Source organism: Otolemur garnettii, unplaced genomic scaffold, assembly GCF_000181295.1.
Source record: "Otolemur garnettii isolate 467f Iridium unplaced genomic scaffold, OtoGar3 scaffold00134, whole genome shotgun sequence".
Lineage (NCBI taxonomy): Eukaryota > Metazoa > Chordata > Mammalia > Primates > Galagidae > Otolemur > Otolemur garnettii.
The window spans coordinates 458,980-471,900 of record NW_003852529.1 but is presented as its reverse complement, the minus strand read 5'-3'; the positions used below and the strand labels follow the sequence as shown (position 1 = coordinate 471,900).

Here is a 12,921-nt window from a genome sequence, read left to right as displayed (position 1 = left end):
GAGTGGTGATAGAGAAGATGATGATGTCTAGTTTAAAAATCTTCCAGGCCAGGTGCGGTGGCTCACGTCTGTAATAGCAGCACTCTGGGGGGCCGAGGTGGGAGGATCCATTGAACTCAGGGCTTTGAGACCAGCCTGAGCAACAGCAAGACCCCAACTCTGCTAAAAGTAGAAAAACTAGCTGGGTGTTGTGGTGGGCCCCTGTGGTACCGACTTCTCAGGAGGCTGAGGCATGAAGATCGCTTGAGTCCAGGAGTTAGCGGTTGCTGTGAGCTATGATGATGCCATGGGACTCTAGCCTGGGCAACAGAAAGAGACTATGTCTCCAAAAAAATTAAAATAAATAGATAAATTTTCTAGATCCAAGCCTTGTAATAACGCCAGCCCACTGCAGTGGGCACACAGGGCTGACTCTGAGTGGCTGGGCTGAGCAGTAGCTGGGAGGCCCTTTCCCTTCTCTGGGAGGACTGGAGAGGGTTCTGGGTGTTCTGAGGCCAGATCTCTTCTGTCTTTCCACTGCAGTGGCCAGTAAAACAAGTAACATCAGAGCTAACTTTGAAAACCTCGCTAAGGAGAAGGAACTGGAGGACAGGCGGAAGGCAGAAGCTGAGCGAGCCCAGCGGATGGCTAAGGAGAGGCAGGAGCAGGAAGAGGCCCGCAGGAAGCTGGAGGTGAGCCGGGAGGCGCTGGCTGTGGGCTGTGGCCACATGTGTTCTTTCCTTGGCAAGTGTTTTCCTGGGAGAGCATGTTTATCTTTATCTCACACTTGAGGCTCTCCAGTTTGGAGCTTCACATACGGTCTCCAGTCGTGAGGTCCTGGGCCGGCCTCGCTAGTTCAGGCCCTGTGCCCCACCAGCAACGGGGGGTGGGGGTGGGGGGCACACCGTGAAGAAGCAGCTCTGCTCTCCTGTGTTGCCTGCTGCCGACCAGCCTGCTCCACTGCCACTTGCTTCTTAGTCCATTTTTTCACTAGAGGAAGTAGAAGTGGGGGCTGTGGGAAGTGGGCAGCAGGCGAGGGCTCTCTCTCCTGAAGCTTCTCTGGGTGGCCAGGCGTCCGGGCCCTCCAGCCCCCACTTACCCACCTGCCGCCTGGGCACCTGTGGTGTGGCGTCGGCCCACTTTTCCACGGTGCCATGTTCCCTCTGTGAGGCAGGTGAAGATCCCGAACCCCCTGCAGGGTAGCTCGGGGTAGAGTCTAAAATCATGCACAGAGCTGGTCCATGCAGAACCGTGGTGGTTCCTCCCAAAGTCAGTCCCTGGGGTTCTGAAAGCCACCACTGTGGGAGAAGGTCTGGCTGAGAAAATTAGTGTGCATCAAGTGGAGACGCTGCGGGCAGAGACACTGACAGGCCCCGGGATGGTTGCGAGCTGTGTGCAGGCATGACAGTGAATTCCTAGGGTTGCCATTTACATTGGGGTCTCTCTCTGTCACAGTTTCTAGCAAGAGGCTGATGTGTTAGTTTTTCTTTGTTGCAGAACAGATAGACACAAGGCATCCCTCGCCTGGTATGTCATCTCTTCAGTAATTCATGCTCTCATTTTGTGACTGGAAATTTTGATACCTGCCATGCCTTTGGCATGAAGGTGTAAGGTGGGGAAGAAAAAGGCCTTGGGTGGCTCCCTTGTAAGGCTCCCTGCTGCCCAGTGGTCAGTTCTCCCCTCCCTGCGTTTATCAGCTTCTCCCTGTATGTACCAAAGCCCCAGGCCCCTTCGCTTGTAGAGAAGTGCCCCAGAAGGTTACCTGAGCACCGAGTGACAGGTGGGGACGCTGGCACACCACCACCCGTGCATCTTCGTGTCCGCAGCAGGTTTGAGTAGGGCTCTGAATGGAGCCGGTGGCCTACAGCTGTGTTGGTGAAGTTGCCAATGGCATTCGGCAGCTGGGGCCTGTGTATTGTGGCTTGCAGGCCTGAGGCCCAGCGCCCGTGTGTTTCCTGCCCCTCAGGTGCACACAGGACACACGGACACTGGACATTCCTACTGAGGTGGGGATTGATGACAGGGCTGGTGTGGAGGTCGAGAAGGGGGCTCTGGTCCTGGGCAGTGTTCTTTTTAATAAGGCTGGAGGGTACTGTGGCCTTTGCTATTGCAGAGGGCCAGCCTGTGGTGGGAAGGGAGGGGAGTGTCCACAGTGGACAGACAGGGTTCAGATCCTGCTTCTGCCACCCCTGGACACTTCACCTCTTGTGGGCCTCAGCAGCTTAAAACCACACCCATGTAGTATGTCATAATCTGGAGGTCAGAAGTCCTGTGTTCGTCTTGGGGGCTCTCGTGGCCCCTGATTTCCCAGCACATCTGCCCTACCTCTCACCCTCCTCCCTCTTACCAGGACCCAGGCAGTCCAGAAGTATCCCCGTCTCACAGTCCTTAACTTTATCCCATCCGCAGTCCCCTTGGCCTTGTAGGCCACATGTTCACAGCGTCCGCAGCTGTGGGGCCCAATTCATTCTACCTACTGCAGTCACCCCCTGTGGTGGCCCCCAGAGTCATGCTCACCCCATATGTAGAACATGCTCTCCTTGTTTTAAGGTCATAAACTTCTTAGCCTGTGACAGCAGCACCTCGGAGGCCCAGAAGTGTGTCACCTCCACTGTGCAGACCAGGTGCAGATGGGCACAGTGTCACTCTCAGTGCCACCTTCCCAGCTGTACCCTGCTACCATCCTACAGGCTGTATGGTGGCAGCAGGAGCCCTGTGGGGCATCACAGCCCCCTTCTTGGGGCGGGTGACTGACCTCCCCTCAGAGCGCATCTGCCCTGCTCTTCAGGTCACATGGATAGAGATGCCCCGCTTGTCTGTGTCGCTGCTCCTGCACCTAGAAGGCGCCTGCGGCCAGAACACAGCACAGGACTATGGTGGGGCAGATGGGACACTACAGAGGGGTGTGGACGCTCTGACTGCTGTTTGCTTTCAATCCTAGGAGGAAGCCAGAGCCAAGACACAAGCCCCTACTGTGTCCCCCACCCCACAGCCTGCTGCAGAGAGGCGGTCGCCCAGCCCTGTCTATGAGGTTGGTGTCTTCCTTGGTCTCAGTAAGTCTCCAACCTGCCACCAGAGACCAGCTGTCCTTGATGTGGCGGGAGAAGCCCTTCCTCAGCCATGCAGATGGATAGATGAGGGGGCCTCACTGCTCTGCTCTGTCTCTCCAGGGTGGAGACTCCTCCGTGTTGTCACGTGTTAGTCTTTCAGGCCCGTGTGCCATCCTTTCCCCTCCATGTCCCTGGAGCAAGGCATCCCTCCAGCCCTCACACATTGCCACCTGGTCAGAGTTAGTCTTCCTCTCACTGTTAGACTTCCTGTCACATCCTCTCTGCATTGGATGCTAACTGTGTTCCCTTCTGGAAATCCCGTCCCCATTGGCACTAAGGTGCTGCCACCCCCTCAGTGAGCGTTTTCCAGGCCCCTGCCCTTCCCTCGGTGGTGGTGGTCAGTGACCCACCACCTGTGCCCCCAGCTGTCGTTCTTCATTCCACAGTCACTGAACTGCCTGTGTGATGTCTCAGATCCCCCAGGCTCTGAGTCCCCCTCTCCCCAGGAGCAGCTGTACCCATGACCACCCGTGACCATGTCCAGCCCCTGTCCCTCTTCCTCCTCCTGCCCCACGGCCACTGTCCTGGTCCACATAGTTGTGTTTCCTCATATGGAAGTCAGTGATTTGCAAGGGTCACAAGCTCAAGTCCTGAGGTGGCTCACTAGAGTGGGCCTGGGTCTCAGTGGGGCTGTGTCCTCACCCCCTCCCCAGGGAGGGTCCTCTCCTCAGCTCTTGCTGCTGTGCCCTCACCCCCTCCCCAGGGAAGGTCCTCTCCTCGGTTCCCACTGCTGTGCCCTCCACCTGTCACTTCATCCTGACAGATGCTAGGCAGATGTGGCTGTGGCTTCTCACTTGTAGCTTGTTACTTAATGATAAGAGGCCTTGTGTTGTCTCTTCTCTGCCATGTGCCCTGTCTGGCCAATACTGAGAAGCTAGTCCTTTGGTGAGCAGGCTGGTAACGTGCAGTCCTTGGGCGGGTAAGGAGAGCTCATGTGATGGGGACACCGATGGAGACCAAGGCACTGCCGGGCAGCCCAGCCTGGGCCACAGCACTAACCTGGCATCCAGCCCTTTGTCTCCCCTCTGCCATGAGGGTGTTCTCACCCAAAGGAAGCCCCAAGCCTGTTGCTGCCTGCCCTGGGGGCGGGGCTGCCTCCCTGGTCTCCCAGCGGCTCTCCCTGCCTGGTTACACTATAGACAGCCAGCTGTAGCCCACCTCTCGCTGGGGCCCTGTGTGTGCTGCTCTTGGCTGCTGACTGTGCTTCCTCTAACCCTTGAGGGTCCTTGGCCCCTGGTGGCAGGCCCTGACAGTAGCCCTGTGGGTGGTCAGCAACTAGGTTGGGATGTTCTCAGACTCAGACGTCACCATGGTATAGAAGGAGGGGTTTGTTTCCAAAGTGCCTTTGTGCCTAAGGTTGAGTCTTTGCACAGAGGGTTTGGTTGAAACAGAGCCCTATCTGCTCAGGCAGGGCTGGGTGACTTGGGCAAGCTCCTCTCCGGTGGCGTGGAAAGGCTGGGTACCTTGCAAGGCCTCAGGGATGTGAAAAAAGAAAGCACCAGATCAAACCCAGGAAAGACTGTTGCCTATAGGCAAGAGCCCAGGAGAGTATGCGGCCCCTATTAGGCGGTGTGGGCTTGTGGTTACTTCAGGACAGGAGGGTTGGGGTTTTGAGAGGCCTGGGTCCTACAGGAGGAGGCAGCACATGGAACTGTGAACACTCGTGTCCATCTTGACAGGTCCCGTGGGCTGGGTCTCCTGATGCCATGTCTATTTCCTCCATCCTCTCTGGGGCTAAGGAAGAAATTGTGTGCTCCTGTGGGCTGGGGTGGCATGGCTGCTGCTTTGTAGAAGCAGGCCTCATGAGCTGTCTTTCTGCCCCTGCTTAGGACGCAGCTCCATTCCAAGTGGAACCAAGCTACGGAGGCCCCATGCATGCGAGCGAGCTGGAGCCTGCCTATAGCGTGGAAGCTACTGACTACCAAGAGGCTGGCAGCCAGCAGGGCCTGGCCTATGCCCCTGAGGCCGTTTACGAAAGTCCAGAAGTCCCAGGCCACTATCCAGCAGGTACAGGAGGATCCCTTCCTGGGGATGGGGAGCTCCCTCATTCAGCTCTCAGACATTCTGTTCTGTCTCTGTGTGCCCTGTGAAGAGGGTCCTGGTGTCCCCATTTGCTCTCCTGCCCCACCTTTGCTATCTCCACAGTTCCTCTGCCCCTGCCTGGGGCAGACTGGGGCACACCTGGTCTTCAGTGGGGTGGCAGCTCCTGTCCTGGGGTCCTGAGAAGGGACGGACTTCTGCTGCTCTCGTGAGCAGTGGACAGAGGAGAGTCTGGTGCAGGGAGCCAGAGTGTCTAGGGCAGAGGTCTTCCATGTACTTTGAAGATGCTGTAGATATTCCAATTAGATAGGTCCTAAAATTGGTCTCATTTTATTTGTAAAAATGAGGTTTCTTTTAATATATTTACACAGGCTTAATGTAAGCGCCATGCCCCACTTGGAGTGCTGTTAAAATAGGTAGCAGAGCGGGTTAACTGCTCCGGAGAGTGTACATCAGGGCCCGTCTGCCGCCTCCCTCAGTGTGACGAGGAGTGTCACCTCTTCCCCATCACTGTTCATGACACAGGACCTTTCTAACAGTGCTTAGTTCTCAGTCTGTAGGAGTTAGGGTAAGGTCGTCAAGCTCACTGGGGAACGTTGCTCTCAAAGCTGGAGACCTTTACCTCTGTCCTTAGCAGGTGCTTCACACCCCACAGTCTAGCACCTTCCAGATGAGAGGTCGGCCCACCCTGACCAGCTCCCACCCAGACCCTTAGCAAGTGCTGTCTGTGGGAAGATTAAAGTGGGTAGGTGCGCTGATGGGCTCAGGTGTCACTCAGGCCTGCCTTGATTTGCTTCCAGAGGAGACGACCTACGACGACTACGAGAACGACCTGGGGATCACGGCCATCGCGCTTTACGACTACCAGGCTGGTGAGGCGAGGCGTGCACAGGGCGGGGCCGTCCTCTAGGGTCTCCTCTCCTAAGAGTCCACTCTTGCCAGGCATGCTGGCTCATGCCTATAATCCCAGCACTGTGGGAGCCTGAAGAGGGAGAATTGCTTGAGCTCAGGAGTTTGCGACTTGCCTGAGCAAGAGTGAGACCCCAACTGCTAAAAAAATGAAAAAAACCCAGCCAGGTGCCAAGGCGAGCACCTGTAATCCGAGTGGCTTTCTGGAGGCTGAGGCTGAGGATGCCCACGGCCTAAGTCTGAGGTTGCATTGAGCTTTGACGCCATTGCACTCTGCTCAGGGCATAGGGTGGGACTCTAAACAACAACAGCAACAAAAAAAGAGTCTGCTTTCTATAAACAGTCTTGAAACCGTTTCAACAAATTGTTTCTAAAAATCATAGTAACATTACTATTACCAAAATTAGAAACAATTTGTTGAAACAGTTTCAAGACTGTTTATAGAAAAGTGGCAAGTGCAGGGCCAAGCATGCCCCTCTCCCTGCACACGTGCACCCCATCATCTTTAGTCTTTCTCTAAACCCTCCAGTCTCCGGCCTGTGCTTTCGGAGACCAAGGGCACCGCTCTCAAGAGCCCACTCCACCCTCCCAGTGAGGGGCCAACCCAGGTGCCCACGTTCACACTTAACGTTCCCATCTGTCCCTGTTGCCTTGTCCCCACCAGTCAGTCCCCTCCTCCTGCCCCTTGAGAACTTGCCAGTTTGGAAGAGGCGGTCTCATCTCCTGGGCTGGGGCCACACTCTGGCAGGAGGGCCATGGACACTGTGGTTCTCCTTCACCTCATGTGGGCTTCACGGCATGTGACCCACAGTTACCCTGCCCGTTAGTGATGAGCGTCTTGTGGGTGATGTGGGATCCCCCAGCATTCTGCTTTCCTCCCCTGCTCCCCGGGCCACCTCCAAGGGTGTGCTTCCCACTGCTGTCCCTCCTAAATACAGCGCTCTCACTCAAGGAAGAGCTTTCCCTTCCCATCTGAATCCCTTTTCATATGCTCCCCTGCCTACCTGTCACCTGGTGCTTCTCACTAGGTGGCTGCTTTTCATATTTATAAGAACCCTCTCTTTTGGGTGCAGTAGCCCATCCATGTAATCTAAGCACTTTGGGAGGCTGAGGCAGGAGGATTGCTTGAGGCCAGGAATTTGAGACCGGTCTGGAAGACACACTGAGACCCTGTATCTACAAGAAACAAAAAAGCGTGGTGGCGCATGCCTGCAGTCCTCCTTGGGAGGCTGAGATGGCAGGATCACTTGAACCTAGGAGTTTTGAGGCTGCATTGAGCTATGACGATGCCACAGTACTCCAGCCTGGGCAACAGAGTGAGACCCTGTCTCTAAAAAAGCCTCTCTAGCTGTTCCTGCACCACCACCTCTCACACACCCCATGTTGTCCCTGGGAGTGATAGGCAGCTGCGTCCTTTCTCCTCCAAGGATGGATCTGCCAGGAAGGGAAAGTGGGAAGGGAGCAGAGCTGCCAAGATTAAAGTGGCTCATGAAGAAATGCGGGTTGGTGGTATGTTAGGTGGGCTCTGCTGAATCTCTAACTGCTTTGAGCCCGTTTGCAAAGCCGGATGCAGTGGCCTGGCACAGAGTCAGACGCGGGCAGAGGCGGCCCCTCACAGCGGCTGCTGGGGGGCTTGCTCCTGGCCGTGCTGCTTGGCGGGCAGACCAGGGACGTTTTCATTTCAGCATCTTTTCTATGCCCTTTTCTCCCAGCGGGCGATGACGAAATCTCATTTGACCCTGACGACATCATCACCAACATTGAGATGATTGATGACGGCTGGTGGCGCGGGGTGTGCAAGGGCAGGTACGGGCTCTTCCCCGCCAACTATGTGGAGCTGCGGCAGTAGGGAGGCTGCGCCACGGGTCTCACACTACACATCAGGCCTTGGCTGGTTCTTGGGTTTTGGTTGATTTTTCTTTTTTGTTTGTTTTATTTTTTGATGTTGGGGAGGGGAGTATACATATTGCTTTTATATTTAAACTTTTGCTGATGCTTTTGAAAATGTTTATGCCACAAAATTTGCTAATATATTGTAATCATGTTCCTGAGGAGGACTTTGGTAATTGTTTTTATGCATTTATGGTATTTTGTTTTTTTGCCAAATTGACTGTCACATGCAGCCACTTCAGGGACTCTTGAGATCTTTAGCTCTTTTGAGGTCAGTAATGCATGTCCTCATGGGCACCTGCCATTCCCCAGGACAAACGAGCTCTTCCGGGTCACATCTGCCGCTGTCAGGCAAGATGACTGTCCTGGTGGAAGGGAGGGCAGGGCCTGTGGACATCAGAAGAGGAGGAAGGCCCCTCCCGGGTCGTACTGTGGCAGCCCAGAGTGCTGATGGCTTTAGCAAGGGTCCCACCTGGGCTAGTTCTTGTATCTGCCCCTCCCCCCCACGCCCACCTCCCCAGGAGGGCTGCAGGGGGCCGTGCCCCCCCACCCCGCCTCCCAGTGGGACTGAGTCTTCAGACATTCCCCTCCCTTGGCCATCTCCTGACCACAGCCCACGGTGACAGTCTCCAGGGCCTTACTGAAGAGGTTGAGGCTCGTGTTGGGCATGGCTTGCCAGCACGAGGCTCACGTCTTGACTGTGATTTGGACAGTCTTGGCCCCTGCGTGTCTGTTGTGTGGCAAACCAGCCACGTCGCTGTGGGGAGGCTGGTGCCTTCTCTATTGTAAACTGCCAGAAACTTTCTTCCTTTCAAGGGAGTTGTGCTATTTTTGCCAAAATTTGTTCAATGACTGTGAAAGTTGACCAATTGACGGCTAAAAATAAGAGAAGTACAAATGAGCAAGTGTTCCTACCAGGGTGCCCTTGGCAGTTCTGAACACTGCTGTCCCCAGGCACTGCGGTGACTTGCTGCCAGGGAAACGTATCACCCTCCCAAGAAACCAGGGGGCTGGACCAATCCAGTCATGCGCACATCAGGTGGACAGCGTATCTTTCCAGAAGGTCACGTGGAAATGTCTCAGATGTCTGGGACATTTAATGGTCGTAATGCACCCGTTTTGTTTCCTGAAGTGCATTTCTGCATAATCCTTGCTTTACCACAAGATTAGGTCAGGTTTTATATGCAACTTATTGTATCTGAATTCCTGTAGCACACCTCATAGGTATGATTTTTTTTTTAATTAAATGCTCAGAATAAACTTTTTTTTGACCCACTTGCTGTGTGGTTTGCTTTGGTCTCTGGGTGCTCCATTACGCAGGGGAAGGTGCTGTGCAGGGCAGAGCCCCACTAACCCTGCTTAGCCCTGCACCGACCACCTACAGACTCTCAGAAAGACACACGCTCCTTCAGCCACATTTTATAGGATAAAGATTCCAAGCAGAATAGGAAATTCCGTGCTTAAAAATCTTTTCTGGGCAGCAGCTGTAGCTCAGTGGGTAGGGCACCAGCCACATATACTGAGGCAGGGGGCTTCAAACCCCACCTGGGCTTGCTAATCAACAATGGCAATTGTATACAAAAAAAAAAAAAAGTAGCTAGGGCATTGTGGTTGGCAACAACCTGCAGTCCCAGCTACTGGGGAGGCTGAGGCAAGAGAATTGCTTAAGCCCAAGAGCTTGAGGTTGCTGTGAGCTGTGACTCCACAGCACTATACTGAGGGTGACAGAGTGAGACTGTGTCTCAAAAAAAAAAAAGAAAAATTGTTTCTGAATTACAGTTCCACCCTAAATCCCTGGCTAGTTGCCATGTAGCTAAAGGCCTTATTTCTTTAGAGCAGCAGTTCTCAACCTGTGGGTCGCGACCCCTTTGTAACAATGAAAATACATTGCAGCCTTAGGACGATTGAGAACCACTGCTTTAGAGGCACAGGTTGAAGTCTGAAGAGATGAGTGGTGCTGGCAAGGAAGCAGCGGGAGGCCAGCGTCCGTGACACAGGTCTAGATCCTGGGAGCCCCGGGGTGGAGCAGAGTGGCCTTGTGTATCCACCACCAGGCTGGACTTGGCTCCGTGGTCCCATGGCAGCATATGTGGCTGTTCTCGTGGGCAGCTCACACGGCCAGAACGAGAGGGCTTTGAAAGCTCAGGGAAACCACTGTCACCATCCCTGGCAGAAATGGGAGAGCCGAGCAAACTGTGGACATTGCAAAGGAGCACGTTCTTCCTGTTACAGGAAGTGGGTGGCACCCACGGATGCCTTAAAGGGATGGGAGGGACGGGCCCAGGACCCCGGGTCCCAGGTCTGGCTCCTTTTCTTCCTGAGTCTTGTCAGGTCTCCTTCAATACTCTGCAGGGCTGCATCCTCTGGTGCTCAGGAGCCCAGGATCCTGTGCTGGTAGTTGCTGTCTTTCTGTTCTCTGGGGTCCCTGGTGGCCTCCAGGTGAGCCTGGTGCTAGGGCACCTCCCAGCCCCCTGAGCAGCTGGAGTTTGGCCTGTGCTTTCAGCATCCTGAAGCGTGGAGGACAGAAGGTGGGCGGATTTCCTCTGCCAATGGCCAGATGTGGAACATGATTGTGGTTCGTTTAGGGAGCAGTGATCTCCAAGGAGCGCTGGTGTTGCTGCTGGCCACTTCAGGCAACTCCGAGTGTGTGCAGAAGGGACAGTGCCTTGTTCAGGCCACCTGGAAGATCTGCCTGCTAAGCCTTCAGCCCAAGATATCCAGAGAGGTGCTGACATGGTTTTATCTAAGCCAGGGTCTCAACTTTCCTAATGCCGCGACCCTTTAATACAGTGCCTGTGGGTTGCGACAAGCACCCGTGCTAGGTGCTGGGCCTAGGGTCAAACTTGAAGTGGAATAGGAGCTCAGCCCCGAGGGAGGCAAAACAGGAAGCACGTGATTCCCCCATCGTGTTCAATTCCCACCCTGGAGACCAGGGAGAGCTGAGAAAACGTCTGGGCTCTACCAGGAGTGGAGCTGAAAGGAAAAGCCTCTCCCATCATTCCGTCCTGCAGACGGTCCCCTGGAAGCGGGTGTGGTTTTTGATGCTTACACTGCTTTGATCTCCAGCTTCGATTTCCTCATCTGAAAACAATAAAATAACCTCTCTAGTTAGGCGCTTACAGGAGCTGTTCTGCCAACTTGTCGTTTGGGATTTATTACCAGGATACACGTTAAAAATCCCATAGAACAAACTGAACGTGTTTAACAATATGTTTCAATAATTTGTGTTATTTTGTCTGAAACTTTAAGATGCCCTCATCTTTTCATCATCTTTTCTTCCAGTGTTCCCTTTGGTTTCTTCTGACCCGTTCGTCCTCCCCTGGGAATTCACACAAATGTTCCTGGGAAGGAACAAACTCCGCAGGGTGAAGGAGAGGATCCTTTGGTTCGTCCCCGCCAGTGTTTATCCAGTTAGCCATGAGGTCGTTTCCTAGCTCAGTGTCATTCACGAGCTGTGTGATTTCTTACTAGCACAAGCTACATCTAGATTTAGTGTTAATATTTTCTTTGTTAATTAAATCTGCTGCTGCTAAATAATGAAATACAGTTTTTTCCTCGGTATATAGGGAATATTGGCCCCAGGACTGCCCCCCCATGCCCAAATCTTTGCATATACAAAATGTTGGCCCCCTGTATACATGGGTTATGCAATTTGCAAGTACTGTATTTTTTGATCCTTGTTTGGCTGAAAAAAGGGTTCATTGAAGTGGGCCTATGCACTCGCACAAATCCAGGTTGGTCAAAGGCCAGTCACCCACTTCCCAAGTGGGGCGTGCAAGTGAGATGCTGAGTCTCTGTGAGCCTCCCTGAGTCCTAATCTCCAGAACCTGTGAAGTGGCAGAGGCCGGGTATGGTGGCTCCCGCCTGTGATCCTACCACTCTGGGAGGCTGAGGTGGGTGGATTGCTTGAGCTCAGGAGTTTGAGACCAGCCTGAACAAGAGTGAGAACCCGTTCCTACAAAAAATAGAAAAATTAGCCAGGCATTGTGGCACATGCCTATAGTCACAGCTCTCTGGAGGCTGAGGCAAGAGGATTGCTCAAGCCCAGGAGTTTGAGGCTGCTGCATTCTACCCAGGGCAACAGAGTAAGACTCAGAAAAAAAGATTAAGTAGCAGATGAAGTTAAGGTTGCTGGTCAGCTGACTTTGTCAAAACAGGGCGGTTACCTTTTCAGCAAATGGTGCTAGGGTAACTGGTGTCCACATACAGAGGAATGAAGTTCACCCCTGACATTTGCCATACCGAAAAACAAATCAAGTTTTATAACTCTATAAACTTAGAAGAAAACAGGGAAAGTTTCTTGACATTGAATTTGGCGGTTATTTCTTAGATATGAACCCCAAAGCACAGACAAGAAAAATAAAAGTAGTTCAACTGGACTCCCTCAAAATGGAAACTTGTGAGCATGAAGGGCACAGTGAACAGTGGAGAGTAACCTACAGAATGGGAGCAGGTGTCGGCAAATTATGTCTCGGATACGGGATTAATGTCCAGGATATCTGCAGAACTACAACTCCGCAACGGAACCAAGTAACTCAAAAGTGAGCAAGGACTTGAGTGGACATTTCACTGAAGAAGCTGTGCACAGGGACAGTGACCAGGTGAGAGGGACTCCACGTCGCTCGTCCTTAGGGAAAGGCAGGTGAGAGAGACGAACAGCCAGAGGGGGATGATAGCAGGACAAAATCCCCACGGAGGTGACAGCTCCAGTCTGTTAGGAGGGCTACTATGAAGCCAGCAATACAACGGTAGCTAATGAGGATGCCGATAAATTGCAACCCTCACGCACTGCTGGGAGTGCAAAGTGGCGCAGTTACTGTGGGAAACAGGATGACAATTATGTCTTATAAAATAGAGTTGTGATGTGGTCCAGTAATGCCACTTCTGGATACATACCCCAAATAATTAAAAACAAGGTCTCAAAGACATCTGTACACCCGTTCTCATAACAGCATTATTCTCAGTGGTATAGAGGTGGAAGTAGCCCCCCGTC

The 12,921-nt window shown here is 53.4% G+C and overlaps 1 protein-coding gene across 3 annotated transcripts in view; it reads left to right on the top strand.

The window, feature by feature from the left end:
* Window positions 1-9,203, top strand: part of CTTN (cortactin) — a 33,556-nt gene extending 24,353 nt beyond the window's left edge. For all 3 annotated transcript variants that reach the window (XM_003798287.3, XM_003798286.3, XM_023518292.1), the window contains 5 exons: window positions 523-671; window positions 2,921-3,010; window positions 4,919-5,096; window positions 5,930-6,001; window positions 7,751-9,203. In XM_003798287.3, coding sequence (XP_003798335.1) covers window positions 523-671; window positions 2,921-3,010; window positions 4,919-5,096; window positions 5,930-6,001; window positions 7,751-7,887 — 626 coding nt within the window. In that variant the 3' untranslated portion in view covers window positions 7,888-9,203. The remainder of the gene's footprint in view (window positions 1-522; window positions 672-2,920; window positions 3,011-4,918; window positions 5,097-5,929; window positions 6,002-7,750) is intronic.
* The last annotated feature ends 3,718 nt before the right edge of the window (window positions 9,204-12,921 follow it).